Source organism: Melanerpes formicivorus, unplaced genomic scaffold (assembly GCF_026170545.1).
Source record: "Melanerpes formicivorus ecotype bairdi unplaced genomic scaffold, bMelFor1.0.p_v2 SCAF_100, whole genome shotgun sequence".
Classification (NCBI taxonomy): domain Eukaryota; kingdom Metazoa; phylum Chordata; class Aves; order Piciformes; family Picidae; genus Melanerpes; species Melanerpes formicivorus.
Window position 1 is genome coordinate 2,130,980 of NW_027142452.1, and position 26,868 is coordinate 2,157,847.

Here is a 26,868-nt window from a genome sequence, read left to right on the forward strand (position 1 = left end):
TTCACCCTCAGCCCAGCCCCCAGCTGTCCTTGGGATGATCCTGCAGTGGTCCCAGAGCAGATCCCCTCCTCTGGGGGCTCATCCAGCAGACTGGAGGGCTCACAGGGACCTTCAGAGGAGTCCTGCTGCTGTTCACCTCACTTGCAATGAAGGTGGTTGCCAGGAACACCATCATGGGCTCTAGCCTGCCCGGTGCCCCCAGACGTGTTCTCCACCCTGAGGAGGACACCAGTAACAGAGCAGAGACCCCCATGGAGTACCTACAACTCTGCTTGCACTGACTCCACCACCCCTCCACCCATCTCAGCTCAGACCATCTCCCCAAGTCATGGTGGGTGGCAGGGGTGGGTAGCCTGGGCACAGCCCTGTGGTGTGGTTGCTGACACCCTCAGGAGCTTGAGGGGTTTCATTTAGTTTTATTTTCATGGTGTGAGGTGATGCTGCTTTGGCTCTGCCCTTCCACCCACCCCCCAGCTCCAGGGCTCAGCCTCAGCTCCCACCCTAGCACCAGCTGCCTGCAGCCAACCCCTGTCCCTGCTCCCACACTGCTGGGGACAGGCCAGCCAGGAAACAGGGACACATGGCCAGCACCTGCTGAGCCAACCATGCTGGTGGTGCCCTTGGGGCCAGCACAAGGTCCCTGTTGATTTTGGGTGCAGGCCAGGGGACTAGAGCCAGGCTGCTCAGGCTGGGCAGATCAGACACCAGCTCTGTTAGAGCCAAACTCTGCTGCTGGAATATTGCTTTTCCCCATGGGCGATAATGCACAGCCCCTGGCAGCAGGATGTGGCCTGAACCTTGCCTGCTCTTCTGGAACCCTGAGCTAAACAGAAAACCAAGCATGGTGCAGTTACAGCCCCCAAAAAATACAGGAAAGGAGAGAGGGGACCAGGCTGGAGGGTGTCACAGCCCTGCCCAGGCTCCTGCCTGTCCATCCAGCTGCCTTGTGGCATGGGCACAGTGAAGAGGGACGGGGGAGCTCAGCACCCTCCCAGGGGATAAGCCATGCTGCAGCTGGGAGCAGCACAGCTGATGCTACATGGAGGTGGCTGGTGATGCAAACAGTGCAGGTGGAAGGGAGGAGGAAGGGCATTGTGATGCTGGGACATTTGCTTTTCAACATCCCAGCCCACAGCAGCACCAGAAGTGTGTGGCTAGAAGAAGGAGGAGGAGGCTCCTGAGTTGCTGGACTGATGTCCCCAACCCCCAAAGCCACACCAGGGCTCCTGCCTGCTGGCAGCAAGCGCAGCTGCCCTGTCCCCTGAGGGCACAGCTCCCGTGGTACCCAGGGGCCCACATCTGTCCAGTGCATGAGTGGGCAGAGCTTCACCAGCACAGGCCATGGAGGAGAGCACAGCTCAGCCTTCAGTTCCAGCAGCTGCTCCCCCAGTCCTCTTGGCCTGAGGAGCACCTAAGAGTTCACAGCCTCCCCGGGCACAGAAAGTCCATTTCTCTGTCTTCAGCGTGTGGAGGGGGCAGGAGCGACCCGCTGAGGTAAGGATGAGAGGTCTGCTGTGGAAAACACATCCCTGCAGGGACAGTGGGGTGAGGGACAGCAGGCCTGGGGAGGCAGCTGAGGGGTTGTTAAATGACACAGAGGCACACACGAGCTCCTCTGTAAACCAGGCTCCAGCAGGTCCCCTGGCTCCTCAGCTGATCCCACAGGCAGCGCTGGATGTGGCAGCCTCACATGTTCCCACGGTAGGTGATGTTGGTGAAGGTTGATGTAGCTTCTTTGTATAAAGGGTTGTTGCCCTGGAAGGAGGAAAAAGAGCACCATCAGTTTGTGCTTGGCATCAGCATGCCTTCTGCTTTCCAGCTGGGGAAACTAGGGCACCATTTCAGCATCAAGTGGCAGATCCACATCTGCACTCAAGGCTTTGGCTGCACAGTTCAATGACTCCCCCCAAAGTGAAGAACCAGCAGGAGCTCAGGAGCAGAAAGGCCTCCTGAAAGATCCACCCCACCACCCCTTTTCTCTGGGGAGGTGGAGGAGAGATAGGGGGCAGGCACTGTCCCAGCCCCCTTTCCTTGGGCTCTGGGTGCCTCAGCCCCTCCAGCACCCCATGGCAGCAGGGACCTTCCAGCACCCCGTGGCAGCAGGGACCTTCCAGCTCACTCACAGGATGGAAACACTTGGCATGGGCAGTGAGTAAGAGGTCACACTGGTGCCAAGTGCTTGGGATACACTGGAGATAGGAAAGTCACCTGGGACATCTGCCATGGCTTGTGCACACCCCTGGGACCACAGTGGGCTTGGGCAAGGGATGTCCAGGCTGGCAGTGTCACTCTGCCGTGCTTCAGAGAGGGGTGGGCAAGGTGGTCCTCTAAGGATCATGCTCTGGGACCACAGACAGCAACTGGGCTCCCCTACTGGGAGCACTGGGATCTGAATCCACTCAGCCCAGGGGCTGTGGGGTTCAGTGGCTGCTGCCCAGCACCGGGTGACCCACTGGCCCTCACCGTGTCCCACTTGGCCCTGGCCTTCTCCTCCTCGAAGCGGGCAAACTCCCGGCGGTCGTGGATGGTGATGAGGAGCTTCCAGATGAGCAGGGCGGCCAGGCCGATGAGCAGGATGGCTCCTGTCACCGAGAGCAGCACCACCAGGACGTCTGGCCCCTTCGGGCACTCTGCAGGAGGGAGGAGGGGCAGGGTTGGGAGAGGCTCAGCGCCCCCAGGGCATTAAAAGCAGCTCTGTGGCTGCCTGGCTGTGGGTACATGGAGCTCCCTTGGTCTCAGAAGGGCTTCATCCTCCATTAGGGAGCAGGAGCCTCCACCCTTGAGCACAGCAGGGTCTGTAAAGGAGGACCCCACCTATGGGTATGTGTACTGACATCCTCAAACTCCTATAGAGTGGGGGTCTGCACCCAAGCCTGGAGCAAACCAGGTCAAGAGAATCACAGGTCCCACCCATGGTGAGGGATGACAAAGGAGACCAAGTCCTTGGGCTGGTGGAAGTTCATCCCCAAGCCACCATCCTGGCTGATGCCCTGGCACCATCAACACAGCACTGACAGACCAAGGTGGCAAGATCTGGTGTGAACCCAGCACCCACCCTGCTCCCCTGCCCAGGGCTGTGCAGCCATCCCAGCCCTCGCCTGCCTCTCCCCTCCAGGCACAGGGGCCAAGGAGGGTGGGCTCCAGCCCTGCTTTTGAAGGATCTGTGGCCACACAGCTCCCAGCTCAGCTGGAAATCAGAGCTTGAGGTTGCTGGTGACTCCAGGGCAGCTCTGCATGGTCGAGGCTGCCATGTCCCAGCCCTGGTGCACAGCCACAACATTGCTCCTGCCTGGCTAACAGGAACCAGCTCTTATCTCTCTTGAGGAAAACCACACCCATGGAGGCAGAAACAGAATCAGGGCAGTGGGAAGGTTGAGCCCCCCCATCCTTGGCCTCAACGTGGGGGTGAAATAATGGAGCAACGTGGTGGGGAAACATGAGACAGGCAGGAAACCACAGCCCCAGTGGCACAGAGCAGGGAACAAAGCAGCTTTTAACCTCTCTCAGCCCCTGACCACATTGCTCTGCGAGCCTGGCAGCGGTGAGTGTTGTGAAAGGGGCACAAACCCTCCCATTCAGCATGGAAAGCCAGCTCTGCACGCTCTGAGGCACCCAGCTGGGGCTAACCTGGCTCCTCGATGACGGAGAGGACAGACTTGCCGCTGGAGTCCTCGTAGTACTGGAAGCGAACCACGCAGTCATTCTCGTCCTTGTAGGTGCAGTTTACAGCGTCCTTGCCTCTGTCACCTGCCAGAGGGAGAGGCTCAGAGCCCCCCGTGCTGGGGGGAGGGCAGGCTGTGTGCACAGCCCCCCAAATGTCCATGCTCTAGGTCGGGGGCTGGGTCTCTTCTCTTACCCAGCTCCTGCACGGTCTCGATCTCGTCGCGGCACATGCGGCTGCAGGTCTGCTGCTCCACCAGCGCTCCCCGCTCGAACTTCTTGCACTCCACACAATCCCTGAGGAAGAGGAGGGAGGTACTGTGAGATCTGCCATGCTCTGCCCAGGGAATCCCCCGACCTTTCAGTCTCAGGCTGCAGAAATCACTGCAACCCCAACCCAGCTGCAGGTGGTTAGAGCTCCTGCCACCACTGCTGCCAGTTCCCTGAAGGGGTTATGACCCATGCCAGCTCTTTGCTAGCCTCCCCAGAAGGGTATGACCCATCCCAGCTCTTAGTTAGTTACCTAATGGGGTATGACCCATCCCTGCTCTTTGCTAGCCTCCCCAGTGGGGCATGATCCATCCCAGCTCTCCTGAAGCTCCCCAATGGGTTATGACCCATCCCAACTACCTGCCAGCTCCCCAATAGGACATGACCCATCCCAGCTCCCCAGTGGGGCACGACCCATCCCAGCTCCCCAATGGGTATGACCCATCCCAATTCTCTTGCATCTCCCCAACAGGGCATGACCCATCCCAGCTCCCCAATGGGGCATAACCCATCCCAGCTGCCTGATGGGGCATGACCCACCACCCCAGCTGGCCGGTGGGGTGTGACCTGTGCCCTGTCTCTCACTTTTTGATGGTGCAGGCGTCGGGGCAGGTGGGGCACTTCTCGCAGGTGTCTCCGTAGGCGCCGGGCTGGGTGCAGTCGCACCTGCCGCAGACGCAGGAGCCGTGGCCGCTGCACACCAGCCCGCTGCTGGACATGCAGGTGTCCGTGCGGGTGGTGCAGTTGCAGTAGTCCCCGGTCCAGTCTGAGTCGCACAGGCAGTCCCCACAGCTGCACTTCCCGTGGCCTGCAGACAGCCAAGAAGAGCATCAGGACCCTCAGCTTTCATTTGCTTCTGGCTGGGCTGGGCTGGCAAAGTTCACGGTGAGGAGGGGGCGAAATTTCAACCCACCACAACAGATCATAGAATGGGTTGGGTTGGAAGGGGCCTTAAAGATCATCCAGTTCCAACCCCCACCCTGCCATGGGCAGGGACACCTCCCACCAGCCCAGATTGCTCAGGGCTTCATCCAGCCTGGCTTTGAACAGCTCCAGGGAGGGAGCATCCACAGCCTCTCTGAGCAACCTGTTCCAGTGTCTCCCACCCTCACTATCAAGAATTTCTTCCTCATCTCCAGTCTCAATTTGCCCTCTTCCAGCTCAAAGCCATTGTCCCTTGTCCTGGCACTAGAAGCCTTTGTAGAAAGTTCCTCCACAGCTTTCTTGTAGCCCCCTTCAATACTGGAAGGCTGCTCTAAAGTCTCCCTGGAGTGGGGCCTTCTATTCTCCGGGCTGAACAGCCCCAGCTTTCTCAGCCGGTCCCACAGGGGAGCTGCTGCAGCCCTCTGATAATCTTCATGGCCTCCTCTGGACCTGCTCCAACAGTTCTGAGTCCTTCTTGTGTTGGAGTCACCAGAACCGGATGCAGTGCTCCAGGTGGGGTCCCATGAGAACAGAGTAGAGGGAAAGAATCATCTCCCTCATCCTGCTGGGCACACTGCTTTTGATGGAGCCCATTAGCCATCACCCACATGGGATGCTCACACACCCTGAGCATCAGCTCCACCTCTGTGGGTTATGGCATGCCTGAGCACCACCAAGGACAACTCTTTTCCACTGTCCCTGTGGTGAGACACTGAAGATCACATCAAACCTCAACCCTCACCATGTCCCCAACACTCTTCTTACTTCATCCAAACAAGAGAAAGCTGCCAAATTTGAGGCTGAGCTGCCTCAGCTCTGGCAGGTTGGCAGCCACAGCTGGAGATGCTCAGTCAGATCCATCTCTGAGTTAGTCAAGCTTTGGCTTTTAATTTCAGACTAAGTGAGGACATCTGGTCAATCCCCTCCCAGATCCCACTCATTTAGGACAATGAAGCTGGGGAAGGGTCTGGACAACAGATCTGCTGAGGAGCAGCTGAGGGAACTGGGGATGTTTATTCTGGAGAAGAGGAGGCTGAAGGGAGACTTCATTGCTCTCTACAGCTCCCTGAAAGGTGGCTGGAGCGAGGTGGGAGTTGGTTTCTTCTCCCAGCTGGCAAATGCTAAAAGAAGAAGAATTGCACCAGGAGAGGTTTAGGTTGGAGATTAGGAACAATTTCTTTGCTGCAAGAGTGGTCAGGGATTGGCACAGGCTGCCCAGGGAGGTGGTGGAGTCCCCAGCCCTGGAGGTGTTCAAGAAACCTGTGGCCATGGCACTTGGGGACATGGTTTAGTGACCACAGTGCTGTTGGGTTGATGGTTGAGCTCGATGACCTTAGAGGTCTTTTCCAACCAAAACAATTCCAGGACTGTGATTCCCCAGCCCAGAACTGACCAGGGGTAGCCAACTGCTGGGAAAAGCCCCACAAGCTCTGCCCACTCACCAACACCAGCTTAATCAGACAGACAGACAGACGTGCTTCAAGCCTGCCAAAGCCTGGGGCTGTTTGGCTTGTGGTTTGATTTCAGCTCCAAGACAAGACCCAGCGAGCAGGGAGAACAGCGTGGAGCTGGCACGCGCCGGCCCGGCCCAAGCCCCAGGCGCAGCAGAGCAGGTCGGGAGCGGCTGGGCACACAGCACAACAGAATGGGGGAGGAGTGGAAGGGACCTCCAAAGGTCATCCAGCCCAACCCCCCTGCCAGGGCAGCGGCACCTAGAGTAGCTCACACAGGAATGCATCCAGGTGGGTTTTGAAGTCTCCCTAGAAGGAGACTTCAAATCTCTCTGGGCAGCCTGCTCCAGGGCTCCAGCATCCTTGCAGTGAAAAAGTTTCTCCTTTATGTTCCTGTGGCACCTCCTCTGCTCCAGCTTGCTCCCACTGCCCCTTGTCCTATCATTGGACATCCCTGAGCAGAGCCTGCCTCTGTCCTCTCCATGTTGCCCTACACATCTTTATCAAGATAAATGAGGTTGCCCCTCAGCCTCCTCCAAGCTAAAGAACCCCAACTCCCTCAGCCTGTCCTCACAGGGAGATGTTCCACTGCCCACCATGCACTGTCTCCACCATGGCCTTGGGGGCACCAGCGTGAGAAATAAATGTGTAACCCAGTCATGAGGAACTGGGGCTGAGTCACAGGAAAACTGCCACCAGGCTGGGTGACGGGGCATGGAAACAGACAGCAAGCAATGGCTTGGTGGGACGGGATGGAGGCCAGCCGGGGCAGACAGATCCTGTTAATTAACAGCTCACCCAGGCTGGGGGCAGAGCTCTGTCATTGTCCCTTCACCCACCAGATCTGGCAGCTGTTGGGCAAACAGGGAGCAGGAGCTGGGCCAGGCACCCAGCTGCCCCAGGGCACCAACTGCTCAGGCTGGGGAAACCCAGAGTCTCCAGCTCTGTTATCAGAGGCTGGTGAGAGGCTTGAGTTGAATGGGGCCTTAAAAATCATCCCTTGCCTTCAGCAGAGACACCTCACACTACAGCAGGTTGCTCACAGCCACATCCAGCCTGGCTGCAAACACCTCCAGGCAGGAGGCTTCCACCACCTCCCTGGGCAGCCTGTGCCAGGCTCTCACCACCCTCATGGGGAAGAACTTCTTCCTAACATCCAATCTCAATCTCCCCACTTCTAATTTTGCTCCACCCCCCCCCCCCCCCCCCCCCCCCCCCCCAGTCCTCTCCCTCCCTGACACCCTCAGAAGTCTCTCCCCAGCTTTCTTGTAGCCTCCGTTCAGACAGTGGAAGGCCACAATTAGGTCTCCTCGTAGCCTCCTCTCCTCTAGACTGAACAGCCCCAGCTCTCGGTCTGTCCTCACAGGAGAGGAGCTCCAGCCCTCTTGCTCACCCTGCCCCGGGGGCGCAGCACTCACCGGAGCACATCTGGCCCTTGAAGCGAACGCAGGAGAAGTCGTCACACTCGCAGTACTTGCCGCTGACCCTGCCGAAGTCGCTGCTGTGGCAGACGCACTGCCCGCACACGCACTCGCCCCGCTGGCTGCAGAGGGGCTGCCCGGCCCGGGGGCTGCAGTTGTCCTGCTGCGCGGGGCTGTACTCCTGCTCCGAGCACTCGCAGTGCGACCCCAGGCGCCCCGGGTTGCAGCGGCAGACGCCGCACTCCAGCGAGCCGTTGCCTTGGCTGCAGGCAGAGCTGTTGGCCTCGGCCAGGCTCTCGCACGAGCAGTCGCAGTGGAAGTTCACCGTCACCGTCAGGCTGTCCTTGAAACCCACGGGTTTGATGGTGAAGGTTTTCTGACGCTCCTCCGGGCACCCCCCGCACCTTGGCCTCGATGCTGAAGCTCACCTGGAAGGTAGAGGAGGACGTCCAGGGGACAGGAGCCAGCAGTGTGGTGTTGGGCTACCTGCTCCAGTCTATGAGCAAGGTTAAGGAGCTCAGAGGGCTTGTGAGGAGCAGCTGAAGAAACTGGGGGTGTTCAGCCTTCAGAAAAGGAGGCTGAGGGGAGACCCCATTGCTCTCTACAACTCTCTGAAAGGAGGTTGAAGCCAGGAGGGAGTTGGATTCTTCCAAAAGCAGTAAGCAACAAGACAAGAGGAAACAAGTTGCACCAGGGCAAGGTTAGGGTGGACATGAACAATTCCCAGAAAGGGTTGTCAAGCCCTGGACCAGGATGCCCAGGGAAGTGGTGGAATCACCATCTCTGGGGGGGCTTCAAAGCAAGGGAGATGTGGTGCTGAGGGACACAGTTTAGTGGTGACCTGGCAGTGCTGGGTTAATGGTTGGACTCAATGGTGTTAAAGGTCTCTTCACAGAATCACCAAGGTTGGAAGAGACCTCAAAGATCATCAAGTCCAACCTGTCACCCAAGACCTCATGACTAAACCACGGCACTGAGTGCCACGTCAAATCCCCTCTTCCAACCAAAACAATTCAGTGACTCTATGAAATGGGCCCCACCAGGTGTCTCTGAGCTTTCCAAAGGTGTTCCAGCATGGTTTGGGTCAGGGCATTGCCTGCCACAGTAACCAGCATAAATCCCACACTCTAGCCAGCAGCCTGGGCTAAGCTAGCAGACCAGAGCTGGCATCCAGCAGACTCAGAAGGGCATTTTCCTCTGTGGACCTGCCCAGCTGGACCCCTCTCTCCACTACAGACAGGTCTGTATCTTTGTCTGTCCCTCTGGTGGTTGTGGGGCAGGGAGGTGGTGCTGGCAGAGAGCATCAGACGAGCTGGCAGCGCTGCTACGTGGAGGGGAAGAAAGCCCAAGCCATGAGCAGCATCCTCACCGTGTCCCCAATCTTGAGCCCCATGCAAGACTTGAGCCCAGGGATGACCTCGTCGTTGAGACAGGTGGCATTGAAGGCCAGAGAGAGCTCTTCAGGGAGGTCACGAACCTCCAGCTCCACCTTGGAGCGGATTTTCTGCAGGAGGAGAGAGGAGTGATGAAGATGACAGTGCAGGCTGGGCAAGGTTTAGTCCTTAGGTCTGCCCTGAGAACCACAGCAACGCTCTCATGTGCATGGGAAGGAAGCCAAGGGCCCCAAGTCCAATTTGGGGCTTGGCTGCATCGTTTCCCACAGGGAAATGCCTCCAAGGATGGGAAGGGGGAAGTGGTGAGCACAGTGATGTCCCTTCCCTAGAGTCCCTGCACCTGTGGGTGGAGGCAGATGCTTGCAGCTGGTCTAGGAAGGATGCTTGGGGCTGAGGGAGCTGCCAAACCTGTGTGGGCTGCTTGCAGTGTGAAGTTGTGGCGGTTTGAGGAGGGGCAGGGCAGCATGGGACCATCACACTGCACACTCACCCCATAGGAGTCCACTATGAGCTGCAGGACATTGCTGGAGTCTCTGGACAAGGTGCCCACTGTTGTGCCTGGGATCAGCTCACTGTAGTTCTGGAGGGACATCATAAGCATGGTCTGCTTGGGAGAGGGGAATGGGCCACAGCTGGGCCAAACCCTTCCCAAGGAGCTTTGGTAGCACAGGAGACCACCAGGCTATGTCTAGCCACCCATGTCCAGCTGCACAGAATGCTCCTCAGGACCCACCACCCCCCAGCAAGGTGCCTAGAGCGCTCCCCAGGACCCACCACCCCCCCAGCAAGGTGCCTAGAGCGCTCCCCAGGACCCACCACCCCCCAGCAAGGTGCCTAGAGCGCTCCCCAGGACCCACTACCCCCCCCAGCAAGGTGCCTAGAGTGCTCCTCAGGACCCACCACCCCCCAGCAAGGCAACTAGAGTGCTCCTCAGGACCCACCACCCCCCCCAGCAACGTGACTAGAGTGCTTCTCAGGACCCACCACCCCCAAGCAAGGTGCCTAGAGTGCTCCTCAGGTCCCACCACCCCCCCAGCAAGGTGCCTAGAGTGCTCCTCAGGACCCACCACCCCCCAGCAAGGTGCCTAGAGTGCTCCTCAGGACCCACCACCCCCCAGCAAGGTGCCTAGAGTGCTCCTCAGGTCCCACCACCCCCCCAGCAAGGTGCCTAGAGTGCTCCTCAGGACCGACCACCCCCCAGCAAGGCAACTAGAGTGCTCCTCAGGACCCACCACCCCCCCAGCAACGTGACTAGAGTGCTCCTCAGGACCCACCACCCCCCAGCAAGGTGCCTAGAGTGCTCCTCAGGTCCCACCACCCCCCCAGCAAGGTGCCTAGAGTGCTCCTCAGGACCGACCACCCCCCAGCAAGGCAACTAGAGTGCTCCTCAGGACCCACCACCCCCCCCAGCAACGTGACTAGAGTGCTCCTCAGGACCCACCACCCCCCAGCAAGGTGCCTAGAGTGCTCCCCAGGCCCCACCACCCCCCCCAGCAACGTGACTAGAGTGCTCCTCAGGACCCACCACCCCCCCAGCAACGTGACTAGAGTGCTCCTCAGGACCCACCACCCCCCCCAGCAAGGTGCCTAGAGTGCTCCTCAGGACCCACCACCCCCAAGCAAGGTGCCTAGAGTGCTCCTCAGGTCCCACCACCCCCCCCAAGCAAGGTGCCTAGAGTACTCCCCAGGACCCACCACCCCCCCAAGCAAGGTGCCTAGAGTGCTCCTCAGGACCCACCACCCCCCCCAGCAAGGTGCCTAGAGTGCTCCTCAGGACCCACCACCCCCCAAGCAAGGTGCCTAGAGTGCTCCTCAGGTCCCACCACCCCCCCCAAGCAAGGTGCCTAGAGTGCTCCTCAGGACCCACCACTCCCCCAGCAAGGAGCCTAGAGTGCTCCTCAGGACCCACCACCCCCCCCCCAGCAAGGCAACTAGAGTGCTCCTCAGGACCCACCACCCCCCCCAGCAAGGCAACTAGAGTGCTCCTCAGGACCCACCACCCCCCAGCAAGGCAATTAGAGTGCTCCCCAGGACCCACCACCCCCCAGCAAGGTGCCTAGAGTGCTCCTCAGGTCCCACCACCCCCAGCAAGGTGCCTAGGGTGCTCCTCAGGACCCACCACCCCCCCCAGCAAGGTACCTAGGGTGCTCCTCAGGACCCACCACTGCCCCCAAGAAGGTGACTTTGCTCAGCAGCTGTTACCTGGTAGAGGCCAACAACTGTGTCTGTCACAGCAAAGATCAAGTTGATGTTCTTCTGGGAGAGTTTCTCAGTCATCAGGCCCAGAGAGGGGTAGTCCTGGGGAAGAGGAGAGGTCATGCCCTAGGAACGCGTGCTCCCAATCACCTCGATCCCCACCATGCTCTCCAACAAGGGCTGGACCACCTTTCCCATCCCATAGGGACCCTCCTCGGAAGCTCTGAGCAGCCCAACTCTGAGCCTGGGCTGGGGGTTACCAGTGTGGTGGAGGCAGAGTAGAAGTTGTCCTCATTAATGTGGCACTGGGCATCGTTGGGCTGCACGATGCCAGCCAGCCGCCCGTCCAGCGCGATGTGCGTCTTGGCATCTGTGGTGAAGACCAGGAGGTGGGAAGCATCATTCCTCCAGCCAATCTTCTCCTGCAGCAAAGGGCAGCTCCCAGTCAGGTGGCAGCATGAGCCAAGGGCAGCCCTGTGTGCCACCACCTGAGGAGCTGGCATGGCTTGGCTGTAGGGACCACCCTGCCACAGAGAGGGAACGGAGAGCAATCACTCTGCCAGGGAAGGGCTGTGGAGCCTGGCAGGGGACATGGCATCCTGGCCTGCATCAAGAATAGTGTGGCCAGCAGGAAAGTCATTCTGCCCCTGTACTCAGCACTGGTCAGGCCACACCTTGAGTCCTGTGTCCAGTTCTGGGCTCCTCAGTTTAAGAAGGACATTGAGAGACTTGAAGGTGTCCAGAGAAGAGCAAGGAGGCTGGGGGGAGGCCTCGAGCACAGCCCTGTGAGGAGAGGCTGAGGGAGCTGGGGTTGCTTAGCCTGGAGAAGGGGAGGCGCAGGGGAGACCTTCTTGCTCTCTACAACTCCCTGAAGGGAGGTTGTAGCCAGGAGGGGGTTGGTCTCTTCTCCCAGGCAAGCAGCACCAGAACAAGAGGACACAGTCTCAAGCTGTGCCAGGGGAGGTTTAGGCTGGAGGTGAGGAGGAAGTTCTTCCCAGAGAGAGTTAGCTGTTGGAATGTGCTGCCCAGGGAGGTGGTGGAGTCCCCATCCCTGCAGGTGTTCAAGAGGGGACTGGATGTGGCACTTGGTGCCATGGTCTAGTCATGAGGTCTGCGGTGACAGGTTGGACTCGATGATCTTTGAAGTCTTTTCCAACCTTGGTGATACTGTGATTCTATGGGCTGCTTGGACAAGGGAAAGGGGTTGTTGGGCTGATGTTTGGATTTGATGATCTTGGAGGTCTTTTCCAACCCAGAAAACTCTCTGAAACCCTCCCTGAATCAAGGTTTCAATTTGCTGAGTGTTAATAAGGGTGGCTAACAACTGAGGGATGCAGCCTCAGCCATGTCCTGCAAAATCAAGGACAGGAGGAGTTGTCCCTCCTGGGCTGGTTACTGCAGGACTGACATGGGATCATCATCACTTCCCAAGCAGCTGTTCTGCTTGTCTCCCAGTACCATGTAAGGGTCCTTCTCTTTCCTTGCTCTGGCTATGGGTCGAGAAATGTCACAGAATGGTGGGAGTTGGAAGACCTCAAGTTCATCCAGTCCAACCCCACTCCTGGAGTGGGATGACTTAGAATAAATTCATCAGGAACACATCCAGGCAGGTTTTTGAATGGCTCCAGAGTCTCCACAGCCTCTCTGAACAACCTGTCCCAGATCTCCACCACCCTTGAAGCGAAGGATTTTTTTTCCCCCTGTGGTTATGTGGAACCTCCTGTGTTCCACTTTGTGTCCACTGCCCAAGGTGAATGTTCACCTTGGAGCCCTGCAGCATGTCCAAGGACTTACAAGTCCTGCCCCAGTGCTGTTGGGTGGTCTCTATTAATCCCTTAAGCCTAGCTTGGTCAGCCTCTCCCAGCCCCATGCCTTCTTGCCCTTACATCACACACAGTGGCCTGGATGATGGCATCAAAACCACCCTCAGGTGCGTCACGGTTCCGAGAGACTTTCTGCTTCTGGACCTCCTCGTTGAAGCGAGTCACCTCATCCGTGAGGGACAGCACGTGCTTGTAGCCAAACATGGGCAGGCAGGTGTCCCCAATCCTGTGGGAGGACAGCAGCCAGGCCATGAGATTCTCTCAGCTCTCATCCCCACCCTGCAGCCATCCCACACTCCATGGTCCTGTTCAGGATGTGGTGGAGAAACCCAACCACTCCAAGAGACTCTCACAGCTCTCATCCCCAACATGCAGCCACCCCACATCCCTTGGTCCTGTTCAGGATGTGTTGCAGGAATTCAACCACTCCAAGAGGCTGAGGACAAAGCCAAAGGCTGGAGAAGGAGCTTTTAAATAAACCCAAGGTCTAAACTCTGCCCAGCTCCTCACTGAAATCCATGGGTAGGGCTTTCCAGGCAGCTCCCAGTGACATCCCAGTAACTTCAAGGCCTTACAGGACTCCCTCAGCCCGGGACTCACTCATAGCAAGGGTTGGAGACAGCTTCTGGAGGAGAGATGTACATGTAGGGGGACATGGGCTTGTCCACGAAGGCCCCGAAGCCGATGCGCAGGTTGCTGGTGAGCTTGCGCATCTCGCTGGCCAGCTTCGTGCCCAGGTTCTGGATGTTCCTCAGGTCATCCTTCATGGAGTTGGAGAGGTCCATCAGGTAGTAGATGTCCACAGGGTAGTCTTCCACTTGGCGCACTTGGACACGAAAGACCTGGGAGTCATCTGTGAGGTGAGAGGGCAGGGGGGTGAGAGAATGGAATGGAATGGAATAGACCAGACCAGGGTGGAAGAGACCTTTGAGATCAAGTCCAACCTATCACCCAACACCATCTGATCAACTAAACCCTGGCACCAAGTGCCTCATCCAGGATCTTCCTAAACACCTTCAGGGATGGGGACTCCACCTCCTCCCTGGGCAGCACATTCCAATGGCCAATCTCTCTTGCTAGTATCCAGCCTGAACCTCCCCTGGCACAGCCTGAGACTGTGTCCTCCTGTTCCGGTGCTGCTTGCCTGGGAGAAGAGACCAACCCCCTCCTGGCTACAACCTCCCCTCAGGGAGTTGGAGAGAGCAAGAAGGTCTCCCCTGAGTCTCCTCATCTTCAGGCTAAGCAACCCCAGCTCCCTCAGCCTCTCCTCACAGGGCTGTGCTCCAGACCCCTCCCCAGCTTTGTTGCCTTTCTCTGGACACCTTCCAGCATCTCAACATCTTTCCTGAGCTGAGGAGCCCAGAACTGGACACAGGACTCAAGGTGTGGCCTCAGCAGTGCTGAGCACAAGGCACAAGGACTTCCCTGCTCCTGCTGGCCACACTCTTCCTGATGCAGGCCAGGAAGCCATTGGCCTTCTTGGCCCCCTGGGCACACTGCTGGCTCATGTTCAGCCTACTGTCAACCAGTACCCCCAGGTCCCTTTCTGCCTGGCTGCTCTCAGCCACTCTGAGCCCAGCCTGCAGCACTGCCTGGGCTTGCTGTGGCCAATGTGTAGAACCTGGCACTTGGATGTGTCTCCTGGGAGGAGCAAAGGGAGGTCACCACAGGGCTGGGGGCAAAGTCAGCCTGCAGGGTCAGCAGGAACCCAAGGAGATGGTTAAAAGCTGCTGGGAGGAGAACATCACAGTTACACAGACACAAAGGGCAGGGTGCTTATGCAGGAGATATGCTGTGCACCCCCTGGAGAGAGCAAGTGTGGCTTATGGCTCCTGTGCTGCACACCTCCGATCACCAGGATGTGAGCAGATCCTCCTTGCTCAGAGCTGACTCCTCAGGCATGAGCAGTGTGACAAACATGTGATGGATGGAGGGAGTGAGACACCCAGTGTGTGGGCAGCATGATCTCACAGGGATCACCAGGCTGCTTGGGACATCTCTGAGCATCTCCCAGTGCCTCCTCCACCCCGGTTCCTTCCCTCTCCTCTTGGCTCCTCCCAGCTCCTTCTGGGAAGCTTTTGGTGAAACATTTTTTCATTGAAACAAAACTCTCCTTAGGCAGAACCTTCTGGGGCACAGGCCAATTCCAATGACTTTTGGCCTTAAAAGTGAAAAAGCAAAGGCTGCAGACCCTTTGGGTTGACCTTTTTCCTTCTGCCTTTTGGAGACGCAAAGGTTCTTTCTTGCTGCCCTTTGAAAAGGAAGCTGGAGCACAGCTGCAGCCTTCTCACACCACCTCCAATGTTGAAGGGAAAGAAACAACAACAAAAAGGGCTTTAATTGAGCTTAAATTGTGCTTGTTGCCATATTTCCTTCTAAACCTACACATCACACTGACTGTTGGGATGGAGGAAGTTTCAAGACCTGCAGGAGCTCAAAGGGTTCCATGCCTCCTCCAGCTGCATGGCTAGAGCAGCACCACAGGCAGGGATCCCAGCTTTGTGCAGCTGTTTCTCCTTGCTGAGCTAAAGCCATGAGGGCTCTGAGCTTGCAGGACATGGGCTCTGACCTCTCCTGCTTTTGTCCTTCAGCTTTTACTCTGGAATCAGGAGTTAGGACAATGAGAGACTCATTAGCCATTGGAATGTGCTGCCCAGGGAGGTGGTGGAGTCCCCATCCCTGGAGGTGTTCAAGAGGGGACTGGATGTGGCACTTGGAGCCATGGTTTAGTCATGAGGTCTGCGGTGACAGGTTGGACTTGGTGATCTTTGAGGTCTCTTCCAACCTTGGTGATTCTGTGAAGCTGGGGAAGGGTCTGGAGAACAGGGCTGGGGAGGAGCAGCTGAGGGAGCTGAGATTGTTTAGCCTGGAGAAGAGGAGGCTCAGGGGAGACCTCCTTGCTCTCTACAGCTCCCTGAAAGGAGGCTGGAGCAAGGTGGGGGTTGGTCTCTTCTCCCAGGCAAGCAGCACCAGAACAAGAGGACACAGTCTCAGGCTGTACCAAGGGAAGCAACCAGGGCTTGGCTTCTTCTCCCTAGTATCAGGTGATAGGAGGAGAGAAAATGGCCTGAAATTGTGCCAGGGGAGGGTTAGGTTGGAGATTAGGAAAGGTTTCTTTGCTGCAAGAGTGGTCAGGGACTGGCACAGGCTGCCCAGGGAGGTGGTGGAGTCCTCATCCCCAGAGGTGTTGAGGAAACCTGTGGCCATGGCACTTGGAGACAGGGTTTGCTGGTCATGGTGGTGTTGGGTTGAGGGTTGGACTGGTTGATCTTTAAGGCCTCTTCCAGCAGACACAATTCTATGGTTCTGTAACTCATGCCAAGCCTTCGTGGATGGGCAGAGATGACTCCAAGCTTGGGTTTTCTTCTACTGCTTCCAAGGAACAGGGACTTCAAGCACTGCACCCTGATTCTGCCCCTCTCCAGAGCAGCACACCCACCTGTCTGCTGCCAAGCATCTTTAGCCCTCAAATAGACCAAGGTAGGTCAGGACTCCTCTTGGCCAAGCCCAGAGATGTCCAGGGCATGCTGTGTGCCATCAGCCACTGCTCTGTGGCCCCAGGGCTGTACTGAGCACAAGGAACCAAAGCTGTTCCTGCTGAGACTAGAAGTCACCCATGAGTGGCTGGCTGGGGGTGGGCTACGTGTGGGGCAGAGCACAGTGATGGCACCACTCACTTCACATTCCCCAAACTGGTTCTGTGACCTTGGGCCAGTGAGGTCTGTTAGCTTTGCCTCCTGCCTGGCACCTCTCAAAACTCCTTAGTGCTGGCAGAGGCCCATAACAGTTAGTTGGCTCCAGCCTGCCTGGCTGAAAGGAGCCTGGGAAATCAGAGGGACCTGCTGGCAGCCCAGCCCTGCCAGCTGCTCCACAGCTCCTCAGCCATGGGCTGGCTTCCATCAGAGCATTCACAGTGCAGCAGCAGTGGCTGGGATCTAAATGCCTTCATACAATGAGCCTGTGCCTTGTCCAAGTCACATCCCACCCTGCTCCCTGAGATACCAGAGGCTGGACAGCAGCTCCCCAGACAGCCTAGTTGCCCACCAGGGATGTTCTCAGAGGGTTTGGAGCAGCCCTGATGGATATCAGACAACCTTGGCTGGTGAAGCAGTGATGGCCACTCATCACCTGAGCCCTTTGGGTCATCCCCACTGCATCTTGCATCTCCCCTTCCCACAGCAGCCTGGGGGCTCTTACCTGGCCTCAGGTCCAGCTGTATCCTCTGGGGCTTCATCTGGGTTGTGGTGGAGCCCCCTGAGCCCTTGCTGCTGAGGCGTCTGTTCTCCAGGATGGTCACACTGCTGGTGGGGAACTCGATGTGGTCCTGCCCGCAGCCGTTCTGCAGGAGGTTGATGTGGAAGTCACAGCGAGGGGACGACTGCACCATGTCCTGCAGGAGGGGCACACGGTCAGGAGCCAGCTCTCCCCGGGGTTATACCAGGAGGAGAGGACCTCCCCTTGCCCTGCAGAGCCCCTGCTTGAGCACACCTGAGGCAAGGCTGGGATAAGAGGCTTTCTGGGGGACAAGGTCTCTGCCTGAGGGAGGTGGCAGACAGAGGGGATCCAGGATCATCAGCAAGTTCTCCTTGGGCTCAGGGCAGGTTTTGGTCTCCTGTGCTTCACAGAGGGGCTCAGCAAACCCTGCCAAGGAGTGATGGCCAAAGCATCCCTGCCCAGCCCCCCCCTGACTCCCAGCAGCTGCAGCATAAGGTTTGGGTTTTGGCAGAGCTAGAAGGGACTCTCAGCCTCTCTGTGTGGGGTGGCTAGAGGAGGGTGAGGAGGGATGAGAATGTGGCAGGCTGGGGGTGAGGGGAGAGGCTGGGAGTTTTTAGTCATTTTCTAAGCCCTGGCAGCCGTGGAGCCACCTTTCCCCTCCCATTTTCCTCAGCCTATGCCCTTGGACATCTCACCACGAGCAAGGAGCAGCCCTGCTGGGGGTGAGCCCATGGCACAGAGCAGCGCTCAGTTCCTGCCTGAGAAGGGCTCAGGCTTATCTCTAGCTCTCCAGCTTCCTGCTGGATGGAGCTGGCCGGGGGAAGGGGAGGACCAAAAAAGGAGAGAAAGAGCAAAAAAGGCAACAGAGCTGCAGGAAAGCTGTCGAGGGCCTGTCAGGGGCAGGAAGCACCAAGTGTGGAGTCATGGTGGGGCTCCAGCCCCAGCCCTCCTTTCCTAGAAAGCTGCTGGCTCCTCGCCCTTATCACAGTCCATCAGAAGGGCTCCTGTGGCTTTGGTTTCTCCTGGGGACAAATATGGGAAGAATTTCTCTCCCAGCCCAAGGCTGCCGATTTCCGGGCAGGCAGCAGCCACCCTCTGCTCCAGAGGAGTTCACCATCTCCCTCCCACAGCCCAAAGCGTTCTGCATCCAAAGTCCTGCAGCAAATGACCCGCACAGCCTTTCCCTGCAGCAAACAAGGGTGGCACAAATCCTGCTGTGGCTGTTCCAGCTCCCTCCCAGCTCCTGGGAAGCTGGATCCCAACCCCACAGCCTGCTGGCACTGGAGGGCTTCCCCCATGCAGGATTTTGGCTCTTCCAGGTTCAGGCTGCTTGAACACAGGAAGGAATTTGTGTGTTTTAAGCAAACAAGAGGAAAATGCAAACAGTGTCAGGAGGCCCTGGCTGGCCAACATCCCTCTGGAAAGAGCAGCCAAGCAATAGCCAGAAATTACATCAGCAGGCATGGTCCTCCCCTGTGGCCTCCTGATCCCACCCTTGCCCCATGCTGTCAGTGAAGAGGAGAAGTCATCCCCCTAAATTAGCTCCTTTCTACCCACCCACCCCTCAGGCCTCCCCACTGCTGGAGGAGGGGCTGGTGTACTCCAGATCCCATCAATCACCTCACACATTCCTGTCCCAGGTGGGGAAATCACTGCTAAGATATAGGGGTGAGGAGCAGGCTGGGCAAAGAGGGCTCTAACTGTGGTGATGGGCCCTTGGGGAGATCACCTGATGGGATTAGCAGCATCATTCCTACTGTGATATCCCCGTGGAGAAGCTGTTTAACCCCAGGGCTGCATCCTTCCCCTTTCCTGGAGCCCAAGGGGTCACTGACTCAGGGTGCCCAAGACCCTCCCAAGCCACACAGCCAAGGTCAAAGGGCAGTTGCTGTGCCCTTGCCAGGACCTTTGGCTGTGAGACTCTTGCAGCCCCCAGCCCCTAATCTATGTTTTTTTTCCCCTCCCCAGGCTCTGTAGACCTTAATGGTTGGACTTGATCTTAAAGGTCTTTCCCAGCTGAAGTGACTCTGTGATTGATTTGATGGCTTCCAGACTCAGTGACGTGGACACAGCCCCAGGGAGCAGTGACCCAGCAGCAGCCCAGACTGGCTGGTGACAAACTCCCAGGGCAGGGACTTCATGCACAGGCAGACACCCTGCAACCCCCACTTCAAACCAGCCCTGAGAGATCAGCCCCCCATCATGGGGATGCTGGGGAGGGGTACGTGTTCCCACCCCACCATCACAACCCAGCCCCACCTGCCCTTCAGCCACCTCTGCCCCACAGCAGAGGAAGAGGTTTCAGCTCAGCATCTGCTCCAGGGTGGGAAATGTGATGGTTTTATCCCCTGCTCACTGCCTCCAAGCCCCATCATTGAAGGCAGGGTCAGGCAGGGTGCTGGCAGAGCAACCTCCAGCCCCAGGCTCCTTCACTACTGGGTGGGGAAGGCTTCAGGAGTCACCCATCCCCAGGGCATCTCTGTTTTCATCTGCAGGCAACCACAGCTTCTCTGCAGGAGAGCTGCTGGGAGGCCCCAAAGCACAGATGACAACTAAAAACCTCCCATCAGCTTCTCCCAGGCTCAAATCCCGCTCCAAGCTTGCCTCCACCTTCCCTCGAGGGAAAGACAGGGGGGAGGGGGGTGACATTTCGGGTGGGTGAGACCCTGGAAGGGGTGATGATCATCTCCAAAGCGGTTTTGAGAGGCAGATCTCAGCGCTGAGGCTTGGCTGGCTTTTCCAGGAGGCAGAGCGAGGGGATGGGCACAACTCTCAGTTGCTGCTGTCAGTGGCCAAGGTTACTGGAAAAATCAAATCCTCCTCCACCTCAGCACTCACTGGGGGTCACAGGAGACAGCAGTGAAGCTCTTCCCCAGCCCAAAGCCAGGATGGAGCAGGAGCAACTGATAACCTGCAGTTCCACGGAAAGGCAGCGTGGGTGGGGAAAGGGCTGCAGTGGGAGCACAAAATAAGAGCACTGTCCCTTTAAAAAAAGGGGTGTGGGGGGGGCAAGCATCAGGGACCTCCCCCACCCCCAGGGAAACGAACCCAACCCGCAGCAAAAACCCTCATTTGCTAAATTAAGGCAATGGGGTCCAGATGTTGGAGGCAGAGCTCGCAGAGCCCTGGCTCTTCGGGGGCCGGCTGCTGGCAGCGGCAGGGTTCCCTCGCTGCTTGTCACGTCTGACTGTGAGCACAGCCCCGAGCACCACTGGAAATATTGCCTTTTTTGGAAACTTTTGCTGATCTGGAGGAAAAACAACAAAAAACCACCCCGGGAAACAAAACCCAACCCATCACGGCCCCCACTACAGCGTCAGGACGTCGGACCCAGCCCAGTGGCTGGGGAGGAAGGAGGGAGCTCAGCCCAACCCAGACAGTTATGCCCCATCTGGAGAGGGGAGCGAGGGCTCTTACCACCCTCCGGATTTCAGCCACTCCTTGTGGGAGATAAGACGGGATACAAGCATCTTGATTCACACCAAGCTGTATCTGATGGGCACAGCCAGCAGAGGCAGCCCCTCCGGACGCACACTGATCCCGAGGCATCAGGCCGTGCAGACAGGATCCAGCAGCGTTTGCCAGCTGGCATCGCTCCCCCCTGGGTCTTTTCCCAGCCCCGGTGGGCACCACAGGCACACAGCCAGGGGAAGCAGGGTTTCATGGATGGAGAAGCAGATAGCAGGGAAAGCTTTGCCAGAGGGGAAGCTGCTCCCCTGGGAAGCCCTGAAGGAGGTTTCATCACTTCTCCCGATCCCAACCTCCCTTGTCTCTGCCCTGGGGCTCCCTCCCATCTGCTGGGAAATTCCATCCTCTTGCCCCATGGACTAACCCCCAGGGCAGCATTTTTGGAGGGGAAGGTGGCAGGCCTTCCGGGCTCTAACTCACCCAAGGAGGATGATTTTAGAGTCACAGCTCAGCTCTCACATCCTCTTTAGCTCTTTAACCACAGCCAGGCACCTTGTCTTCCCTCCCCCTCCTCATCCCAGTGAATAAAAGGGTTTTAAACCCAAACCTTAACTTCTAATCAGTATTTTCTTCCTTCCTCCCACAGCCCTTCCAGCAATTACACTCCTTTAGCTGGAGCTTGACAAGGAGCTTTCAAGAGGCAAAGCAGAATTCAGCTAGGCTTTTTTTCTGTTCATGTTCTTTGAGAGACAAAGAGAATTCCCAGTGGAAACAGCAGCATTTCCCAGCCTGCTCCATGTAACTCCCAACAACACACCCAGAGAGGGGGCAGATTTGGGGGGCAAGGCAGGAACAGGAAGCTTAAGCTCCGCCCCCCACCAATGGGCATCTCCAGCTGTGGTCAGAGCCAGATGCCATGGGGATGGGTTTAGGTACAGTGGGAACAGATGGAGACCAAGCTTGAGGCGGTAGCACAGGGAGCAGCACCTGTCCCACAGCCCAGAGGCTTCCTACAGGTCCCCTGTCCTGCTTGGGGTCCTGCTTGAGCCCCACTGGGCCTCCCCCCAGCTCTTACCTCAGCAGAGCACCATGCGCAGAGGGGGCTCACAGCCAGGCACTGCTTGCAGGAGTTCACCCCACGGGTGGTGCAGATGTTGCCCCCTGGAACAGCAAAACAAAGGGGTCACAGCCTGCAGAGCCCCTAGACCCACATGTGTGCTGAAGTGTCAGTGCTCAGCCAGCACTGCAGGAGCAGACACAGCCCCCATCCCACTCTGACCCCTGTCCCAGCCCCACATCCAGGTGGTCATAGAACTGTTGAGGCTGGGAGAGACCTTGGAGGTCATCAAGGGCAGCCACTCACCCAGGGCTCACAATCCTACTGTGGCTGCTCATAATCCACTGCACCACAGCCCTCAGCACCACAGCCTAGAGTCTTTTAAATACCTCCAGGCATGGAGACTCCTCCTTCACCACCCCCTAGACAACCTGTTCCAATGCCTGAGACCCTTTCTTTACCCCACTGCCTCCCTGCCCCTTTTTAAGCACTCCCTCAGCCTGCTACCAGCTGAGCTTCATCCTGCCCAGCATCATTTGCCACCTGCTAGCTCCTTAAAGGGCTCCCCCATCTCTGCAGCCTCGCAGATGTTGGAGTCCAGCTCACATTGCTGTCAAAGTTGGACATCTCCCCTTGTGCATCCCTGCAGAGACTTTGGGGCAGCAGGGAGGGGTGAATTCCCAGGGGCTCAGTGTAGTGCCCCCCAGCAGCTGGGGAGCTGCCACCTCTTCTCCCTGCTCCCAACTCGGGGTGGCTGGCGTGTTCTGGTGCAGGCAGCTGGTCTTGGCTGGGCTTCAAGCCCTGGGGAAGGGAAAGGGCACGAGTCCAGAAACGTGCAGGCAGCCGTTTGTGCCAATGCCCTGGGCAAAGGTTGGGCTTTGCTGGGGGAAGTGGCAGTGAGATGCATGTGGGAGACGCATGATGGCTCCAGTTGTGAAGGTCAGAGGCCAGTGGGCCTGTGTGGGTCCCAATTAAAGAGCCCCCAAATGCCTGCAGGGTTCCCAGGGCAGTGCCAGTGTCTGCCAGGGCAGGAGGAGCTTCTCCAGCAGAGCAGGACCGTGCGGCTCTGCGGTTCCTGCTGCCAACGGCCGCTGTGGCTGGGCTCAGGGCTGTAGTGGCATCGCCCTCAGCTCTTCCTCCCTCCTGGGCCACAAGTGTCCCAGCAGCGTTTCACAGTTCCCTAGGCAGAGCAGACCACAGCCATGTGCCAGTGTGGCTGGGGGAATGCCACAGCCCAGGAGATGCCAGCGTGGAGCAGTGGGCACAGGGTCTCCTCTTTGCCCCATCCCCACCTGGGGCTCTCCCTGGAAGCTGTGGGCAGCAACATCTTCCACAGCCACAGGAAATGCAACACAAAGCAGGAGGAGGAAATGATGAAATGATGTCGTCAGGACTCTGGGCAGAGCTGTGGTGACAGCACCGTGTGCCTGTGTCCCCTGGCATGCAGGCAGGGACTGTGTGTGAGCGTGGCACCTGTGCCTGCAGCCTGCCACGGGTGTGTGTCTGTGCCAGGGGTGTGTGTCTGTGCCATGGATGTGTGTCTGTGCCAGGGGTGTGTGTCTGTGCCATGGCTGCGTGTCTGTGCCATGGCTCTCTGTGCCACGGGTGTGTGTCTGTGCCATGGCTGTCTGTGCCATGGCTGTGTGTCTTTGCCACAGGTGTGTGTCTGTGCCATGGCTGTATGTGCCATGGCTGTGTGTCTGTTCCACAGGTGTGTGTCTGTGCCATGGCTGTGTGTCTGTTCCACAGGTGTGTGTCTGTGCCACGGCTGTGCCAGGGGTGTGTGTCTGTGCCACAGGTGTGTGTCTGTGCCATGGCTGTGTGTCTGTGCCAAGGTGCTGCCATAGGCTGGGCTACACACACTGTGCAAGACCCAAGGGCTGCAGCAGCTCTGCTGTGAGCACAGGCTGAGGGAGCTGGGGGTGTTCAGTCTGGAGAAGAGAAGACTCCAGGGGCACCTCACAGCTGCTTTCCAATAGCTGAAAGGATGCTGCAGGAAGGCTGCAGAGGGACTTTTCCTGAGGGTGTCTAGAGACAGGCCAAGGGGGAGTGGTTTGAAGCTGAGGGAGAGCAGGGTTAGACTGGATATTAGGAAGAAGTTCTTCAGTGCAAGGGTGATGAGACTCTGGAACAGGCTGCCCAGGGAGTTTGTGGTTGCCTCTTCCCTGGTTCAAGATCAGGTTGGATAAGGCCTTGAGCAGCTGAGTCCAGTTGAGAGGTGTCCCTGTCCATGGTGGGGAATTTGAAGTAGATGATCTCTGAGGTCCCTTCCAACCTAAGCCATTCTATGATTCCATGACTGTCCCCCAGGCTGGTGAGTGCTCAGGGACATGCCCCAGGACCTCTGCCACTCACACTCTCTGCTTTGGGGTGGCATTCACTTCCAGGGCTCTCTCCATCAACCCCAATACCTGGCTGCAGCCTGTGAGGATGGGAAAGGTTTTGGATATTACAAAGACTTTCTTTGCTGCAAGAGTGGTCAGGGGTTGGAACAGGCTGCCAAGGGAGGTGGTGGAGTCCCCATCCCTGGAGGTGTTCAGGAAACCTGTGCCCATGGCACTTGGGGACACGGTTTAGTGGATTTGTGCTGTGCTGTTCCCTGGATTTGTGCTGTGCTGTGCCCTGGATTTGGGCTCTACCCTGCTTTGGATTTGTGCTGTGCCCTGCCTTGGATTGTATTGTGCCATGGCCTGGATTTACACCGTGCTATACCTCGGTGCCATGCAGGTGGGAGCCAGCTCTGGCATGGCTGGCAGTGGCTCAGCCCTCCAGGGACACAGGCATTATCCTGGCACCTCTTGGAGTCAGGGACAGCCCTGGCAGCTCAGAGTGCTCAGGATGAAACTCTCAGAGCTGCCAGCCCTGTGGCCATGTGCCTGAACCTGGGAACAGCTCCCAGAAGTTCAGGTCCCTGGAGTCCCCTGATGCTTTGATAGCTGGATCAGCACCATGGCCCCTGGATGGGGGATGAGGGGAGAGGTGCCAGGCAGCCATCTGGCCTGTGCCAGGTGTTTTCCACTCTCACCTCTCTCCCTACAGTGCCTGTGTCCCGCTGCCAAGTCACAGCCCTGCCTGGGGCAGGGTTATGGCACCTAATGAATGCCAGCGTGGGCTTTGTTCCCTCAGGGGTGGGGTTCAGCTTGCTGGAGGATTGTTTAATCACCCAGCTCTGCCCCAGCACCCAGCTGGCTGGGGAAGTCCAGAGCTGCCAAGGGTTCCTGCCACTCATGGGTGCTCCAGGCACACTCCCAGCCAGGGGACAGGGCCCAGGGCTCACTCACACCAGCAGCCAGGACATGAAAGATCCTTGTCCAAATCCTACCTCAAACAGCTTTCTCCTGTGACTTGAGCCAAGTCCTTCAGCTTCCCCCTGCCTCAGTTTCCCCTTTGCAGGGTTAACTCTGCCCTCAGCTGCTCTGAAGCACAAGGTGGAGGATTTCCAAGCTTGTTTCAGCCAGGGGAGCCCCTGGTTGTCTTCACTTCTCCTCCACATGCTGTTAAACCTGGGCTCTGGGGCTAAGAGCCCCAGGACTGCCCTTTTGGGCTGGAAAGCTCATCTGCTCCCCAGTATTTAGTACATATTACTGTGCACAGCCTCTGGACCCCAATGATTTTCTCCCCTCCTGCCACCACCCCACAGGCCAGGGCTCCTTGATCTGGTGTCCCCCTTCCTGCTGGAGATGTAAACCCAGTTTTTGGGTTGATTTTGGACTGAGGGCCACAAGCCAGGCTGTCTCAGCTGGGCAGAGCAGGGAGCCTGTGGCTGGGGAGCAGCACATGGGGTTAGATGAGGCTGCAGCAGAGGGACCCTACAGGAGGGATGCTGCCAAGCCCAAGGCTGCCCTGGGGTCTGCCACCACATTTTGCCACCATGCCATTGTTGGCAGTGGTGGCTTTGCCCAGGAGGTCCCCACAGGTGGGTACTTGTCCTGTACTCACCTGTACCCCTTGGCCCAGCCTGGGGGGGTCTGCCTCAGACTCAGAGTGTCCTATGGTCCCTGTGGTCTCCATCACTCCAAGATTGAAACATGTGCCTGGGGATGGAGGACCCTTCTCCAACCTCCACTCTTGGCCACCCCTCATGCAGGGCTGGATTGGAGCAGGGCCATCCCTTTTCCCTGGGCAGGGGCAAAAAATCCCCTGGGCACCAGTGGTGATTAACAGAGGGAGTTATCACCACCCAAACATGCTGGGAGCAGGCAGCCTCCCTCTGGAGCTTAGAATAGAATAGAATAGAGTAGAGTAGAGTAGAGTAGAGTAGAGTAGAGTAGAGTAGAGTAGAGTAGAATAAACCAGGTTGGAAGAGACCTTCAAGATCATTGTGTACAACCTATCACCCAACACCACCTAATCAACTAAACCATGCAACCAAGCACCCTATCAAGTCTCCTCCTGAACACCTCCAGTGATGGTGACTCCACCACCTCCCTGGGCAGCACATCCCAATGGGCAGTCACTCTCTCTGTGTAAAACTTCCTCCTGACCTTCAGCCTAAACCTCCCCTGGCGTAGCCTGGGACTGAGCTGAGGGGAGATGTCCCTCCCTGTTTTGGTATTCCCAGCACTGCTCTTGTGGCTGGACACAGGGTTTGGTGTCAGGAGAGAGGTTGGGAGGGGCTCTTTGGGGAGATGCAGGAGCAGAAGCACAGGCTGAGGATGCTGCAGCTTGAGCCCCTTCAGATAGTGGCCCTGTGAGTGCCCAGCAGCACTTCCCAGGCTCAGGACTCTCTCTGGCCCTGAGCAGGTTAACAAGAGCCCAGCACAGCCTAAACTAAGACAGTCTTTGGGTTTTAGCCCTGTCTCTCTCTCTCTACTTTTTTCAATTTTTTTGAGGGTTTGTTTTTCTAGCCATAAACCCTAACAAACCAAAGGACTGAAGCTGCATTTTTCCCCTGCTGTGAAAGCAGCTGAGCTGATCCTGAAGACTCAGGCATTAAAAGAAAACCCACCCAAAACTGAAATGACAAACTTCCAGCATGTGAAATACAAACTGGGGAGCCTGGGAACCACCAGAGCTGCAGCCCCCAGAGAGGTCAAGAGATGCACTCCA

The 26,868-nt window shown here is 57.7% G+C and overlaps 1 protein-coding gene across 1 annotated transcript in view; it reads right to left on the reverse strand.

The window, feature by feature from the left end:
• Positions 1-335: 335 nt before the first annotated feature.
• Positions 336-26,868, reverse strand: part of ITGB3 (integrin subunit beta 3) — a 28,625-nt gene continuing 2,092 nt past the window's right edge. Inside the window, 15 exon segments of the mRNA XM_068166312.1 lie at positions 336-1,755; positions 2,464-2,630; positions 3,628-3,747; positions 3,857-3,957; positions 4,516-4,738; positions 7,724-8,115; positions 8,117-8,154; positions 9,096-9,230; positions 9,611-9,700; positions 11,323-11,418; positions 11,577-11,738; positions 13,203-13,365; positions 13,740-13,992; positions 17,337-17,529; positions 21,838-21,923. Coding sequence (XP_068022413.1) covers positions 1,687-1,755; positions 2,464-2,630; positions 3,628-3,747; positions 3,857-3,957; positions 4,516-4,738; positions 7,724-8,115; positions 8,117-8,154; positions 9,096-9,230; positions 9,611-9,700; positions 11,323-11,418; positions 11,577-11,738; positions 13,203-13,365; positions 13,740-13,992; positions 17,337-17,529; positions 21,838-21,923 — 2,288 coding nt within the window. The 3' untranslated portion in view covers positions 336-1,686.